Here is a 4,883-nt window from a genome sequence, read left to right as displayed (position 1 = left end):
TTTCCTCTATTTCAGAGCCAACCCAGTGTAAAAAGCCCAGTCCCATCCAGTCCCGTTCCGAACCTGGGGAGAGTGCACGGGGAGGAGCGGTCCTTCCTCGAGAAAAGCTTTAGCAAAAGTCCTTTATGTACAAGTTAAAGCCAAAAAGGGGCAGGCCCCAGCGGAACAGAACAAAGCTCTACTGGAAACAAGAGGGGACACAGCAAAGTTGATTGACAGCATTTATATCCCCCTGAACAAACCCCGACCCCTGCACGCGTCTCGTGAGCAAGCTCAGTTGTCCACCTCTTCCTCATCATTTTGCTCTTCTTCCTCCATCCTTTCGTCATCATCATCATTCTCTTCCTCTCGGCTCTTATCTTGCTCCTCTGAGTCTGCCTTCTTGTCCTTGTCTTTCCTTGCTTCTTTCTTTCCTTTCTGTTCACGCCTGTAAACTACAAAAGGAAAAGAGAGAACACTGAAAAATTGCAGGCCAGTGTTTCCCCGGCATGAACAGTGCAGCACCTGAAGCCCAACGTCCACTTGCTCTCCGGGCTTACAAGGGGAGCAGTGAACCCATAGCAGCGACTCACCCTATTATTTGAGCTGTGCTGAGCAGCTCCATAGGAAATCAGGTTAAGTTTCAGCAGAAAAATGCTGAAAAGGACGCAGGAGTTCACATTTACGGGCAGCGCTTAAGGCTTTCCTTAGATAAACATAATAGGGGAGTGATACCAGATGAGACTTTCTCAATCCTCATCAGTTGTGAAATAATGTTATCCCAGTCCTGTTAAGGTGGCACATTATTATTCCCCAGGCAAACTGCAGTGTAGGATGCTGGGCAAAGAGAAGAGAAACAAGACAGGCAAGTAAGTGTTGCTTGTCCAGTGTTCGAGGAAAACAGGACGTGGTGCTGCTTAGACCCCCTCGACATGAACTGAGGACGATACCTTCCAGTGATTCTTTCAAGGGGGCTACAAATCGCTGAAACTCCATTTCCTCCATGGCAGAGAGAACATCGCCAGCGTTCAGCGTTTTCCTCTTCCCCTTCATCGCGAAGTTATTCGCACTAGTCAAAAACAAGAAGGAAAATAAGAGTTAATTGGTACTGTTATTAACTTAGTCTTGTTTATTAAAGTCGCAAGCAACTTCAAAAAAAAAAAGCCATCTCCTAAACATTGGGGTTTTTTTAATCATTTAATAATAGTAGCTTAAGAAACCGTCTCTTTTACATTGGCTGTTTGTGCTTTCATCTAGCGGCATTGCTCTCCCACAACGTTAGTTTTCTGCTCGCACGGACCTTTTCTACAACCGGGAGGAAGGAGAAAGGCTGAACATTGGCTGGAAGGTGAGAACTCCAAAGGCGTGTGAGCGCTGAGCACCAGAGAAGCGGCTGTTTGCACAGCATAATCTGAGCCACCTGGAGACGTTACTGTGTCCCCTGCCACCAGATCCAAGGCTGACGAGGTTGGCTCTTGCTTGCCCTAACGCAGCCATGTGGTGAGTAGCTTGAAGAGCGAGCAAAGGGCTCTTGCTTTGCTGGGAAAAGCCACGCAGTCATATCCTAAGGCTAACGGAAGTCCAGGACCCCTCTTGTCCCTGGTGGGGTTGGGTCATCTCTGCGTCCAGAGCCAAGGTGCCTTCCCCACGCGTTGTTAAGGACAGTCCAAACCCAACTGCTGCAGTCCGGGCTGCACTAAAGATGGTTTTATTTATATAAGCAGACAATGCCAAAACAAACACTGGAAAAAAGTCTCCAGGAGAGCCAGCAGAGAGGTGAATTATAAATCAACTGCACAGATGATCTGATGCAACGAGTTCTTACCATGATGTTGCATAAAGAACAAACACACTTGCCGCTCGAGATATTGCGCTCCGAGCTTCTTTGGAAATATTGACTCCATCAGGAAGCTGAAAAACAAATTCAACTTTTATCAGCGGCTGCTATAAATGACTTAAACTTGCATAATTCACATGTCAGTTCCGTTAGGGCATTTCAGAGGGCTCGGCACCACTGGAAGCTAAATGTTGACCTCAGATGCTGTCACAGAAACTCTCATGCCAGCTGAAAGCTAACTGCAATTTCACCGTGTTCTCTCAAACGCTGTAAGCTACACAGAAGCAAAGTAATCTCTGCGTCAGTGGTGGGTCCAGGCCACCACCTCCAGGACAATTCATCCGGTGACTACTGAGTCCCTGACACAGACCAGTCACCCCGCTGTACCAGTGCCAGGACAGCGGTTGGACTTGGTCTTAAAGGTCCCTTCCAACCTGAACGATTCCAAGATTCTATCCAGATCCATTCATTGGTGCCCCATGGCTCAAGACCAAACGTATCATTAAATTAATGACTGGGAATTACTCTAGATTTTTATATACGCCAGGCGTTCCTTCTGCTCTGATTTATTTGGCCAGCGGGCTCAGGAAGCCCCCCTGCGGGAGCTCCCCCGCCTTTGGCCTGTCCTTTGAACACTCACGGGGGTTCGCAACCTGGACCGTCCCTCCGGGCCCCGGGAGGGCCCCAGCTCCTCGGGGACAGCACGGCGGCACCGCCGCCCCCCGCGGGGAGGGGCCTCCGGGGGCCCGGCCGCCTTCGGGACCGCAGGACCGTGAAGCTCCCGGGGACTGCCGGGCGAAGGGGGGCTGCCCGGGGGGTGCACTCGGGCAGCGGGTGCCCGGGGCCGGCTGCCGGTCGGTTCCCCCCCAACCCCGCGGGGCCGGCACCCACCGCCTCCTTGATGATGCGGGTGATGACGGCATTGGGCAGGTTCAGGTCCTCCGGTCTCTCCGCCATCCTGGGGCCTCCTGCAAGGCAAACGGGGCGTCACCGGGGGCGGGGGGACACGGGGACAGCCGGGGGGGCGCGGCCCGGCCCGTCCGTACCTCACCCGGCGCGGCCGCCGCGGAGCGCGCGCTCACCGCTGCCCTCTGACCCCTGCCCCCTCCCGGCGTGCACCGCGGCCCTTCCCGGCCGCCCCCGCGGCCGCCGTTGCCTGGTGACGGGATGGCGGCGGGGCGGGAGAGCGGGGCCGGGTTCGGCGGGGGAGGCCCGGGCTGCCGGGGGGAGGGTCGGCGGCGGCCCGGGGTGACCGGGGAGCCAGCGGAGGGTGAGGGGTGTCGGGCTGGGGGTGGAGGGTGAGGTGCTGGGGAAGGTGGTGGGAGCCCCGAGGGCGGGGGGGTCGGTGTCCGTGGTGGCAGACGCTTTGCCCCGCCGAGTGTCCCTGCTCACTGCAGGGTGCTTGGACTAGATGACCTTTAGAGGTCCCTTCCAACCCAACACATGATTCTATGAATGCTTTCTGGCCTCTCCCCGCGGTGCTGCGTGAGGGCACGCAGTGTGGGTGCCTTCAGCCAAGTCATGGCTGCCCCGCAGACCCGGCCCTGTGCCTGGCCCAGACGTCTGTTAATCTCACCAGACTTTATCCCTATTGATAACCTGACAAGGTGATTAAAGTAAGCTCAGAGTGCCAGAAGGGAATGTATTAACCTGGTACTGTGTCAGGGTGATATTTGAAACTGAGAGTAGTGATTGACAATGCAGCTGTTTTCCATGGAAAGTGTATATTTTCCGGTAGCAAGGGCAGTATTATTAAGGGAGGGAATTCTGCCCCTCTGCTCCGCTCTGTGAGACCCTCTGCAGTGCTGCCTCCAGCTCTGGTGCACCAACAGCAGAAGGACACGGAGCTGTTGGAGCGGGGCCAGAGGAGGCCACGAGGATGATCCGAGGGCTGGAGCTCCTCTGCTGTGGGGACAGGCTGAGAGAGCTGGGGGGGTTCAGCCTGGAGAAGAGAAGGCTCTGGGGAGACCTTAGAGCCCCTTCCAGTCCCTAAAGGGGCTCCAGGAAAGCTGGGGAGGGACTCTGGAGCAGGGAGGGGAGCCATAGGACAAAGAGTAAACTGAAAGAGGGGAGATTTAGACTAGATAAAAGGAAGACATTTTTTTTACGCTGAGGGTGGTGAGACACTGTCCTAGGTTGCCCAGAGAGGTGGCAGATGCCCCATCCCTGGAAACATTCCAGGCCAGGTTGGATGGGGCTTTCAGCAACCTGGTCTAGTTGAAGATGTCCCTGCCTATGTCAGGGGGCTGGAGTAGATGGTCTTCAAAGGTCCCTTCCACTCCAAACCAGCCTATGATTCTATGATTATTGTAATGGGGATAGTTTATAGACATTTGTGAGACAAGTTTATAGGTAAAGGTAATTGTATTAGACACAATAGTATGCTGGGGATAGCATACAGCATTTTGAGTACACAAAGGTCAGACCTGAAGGAAGGCGTGTGTGCGTGAGGGCTTGATGTCTTTTCCAGTCATAGCGACTGGATTAATAAAAATCATCACTGCGTGTACAAATTATGTCTCTCGAGCCTCATTTTTAGCTCCTTTTAATGTATTCTGTTGTTAAGTCTATGGTCTCTTTATGGCTCTTGGAGGTGAGATGCTGCAGCGGGTGTCGTGTTACTTTTTAATGAAGGAATGGCTGATTGTAACCTGTCCATCTGTAACCCTAACAGGTGGTGCTAATGTTGGCTGTGGGTTCGGTGCCATCAGGAGAGCTGTCAGAAGCTGCTGCAGCGGTTTTTTTTTTTTTGCTGTTTTGCCAGAGGGTGAGGTTGTTTTGTACCTGAGCGGAGAACAAAGCGAGGCAGGGTCGCGTTATTGTCTGTTGAGGGGGGGAGGCTGGAGCAGGAACTGGCCCGGAGCCGGGGGTATGGCCCAAAGCTCCCCGCTCACCAGCAAAGACCAGGCACTTGCTGTCGACTCATATGCATCTCCCTGATGCTTTGGTCGCTAGTGAAATAACAAGTAAGATGGTGTGTGCATATATTTGTTTTTAGTGACAATATCTGGAGGGTTGAAGTACATCTATTAAAGTATCAACTTGTGTTTTCATGAGGTACAAAATT

General features: G+C 53.3%; 1 protein-coding gene across 2 annotated transcripts; it reads right to left on the bottom strand.

The window, feature by feature from the left end:
* Window positions 1–208: 208 nt before the first annotated feature.
* POLE3 (DNA polymerase epsilon 3, accessory subunit) lies at window positions 209–2,946 on the bottom strand. 2 transcript variants are annotated; one of them, XM_074608573.1, is made up of 5 exons: window positions 2,899–2,946; window positions 2,708–2,784; window positions 1,805–1,890; window positions 930–1,048; window positions 209–434 (listed from the first exon to the last, which is right to left on the bottom strand). In XM_074608573.1, exons 2-5 carry the CDS (start codon window positions 2,771–2,773, stop codon window positions 274–276), a joined length of 432 nt encoding a protein of 143 aa, XP_074464674.1. In that variant the 5' UTR covers window positions 2,774–2,784; window positions 2,899–2,946; the 3' UTR covers window positions 209–273. The 2 variants fall into 2 exon arrangements, with proteins under 2 accessions (XP_074464674.1, XP_074464673.1); XM_074608572.1 differs by having other exon boundaries at window positions 2,863–2,945.
* Between the last annotated feature and the right edge of the window lie 1,937 nt (window positions 2,947–4,883).

Source organism: Larus michahellis, chromosome 15 (genome assembly GCF_964199755.1).
Source record: "Larus michahellis chromosome 15, bLarMic1.1, whole genome shotgun sequence".
NCBI classification, from domain to species: Eukaryota; Metazoa; Chordata; class Aves; order Charadriiformes; family Laridae; genus Larus; species Larus michahellis.
Note: the sequence above shows the minus strand (reverse complement) of the source record. Positions and strands in the feature narration are given on the sequence as shown.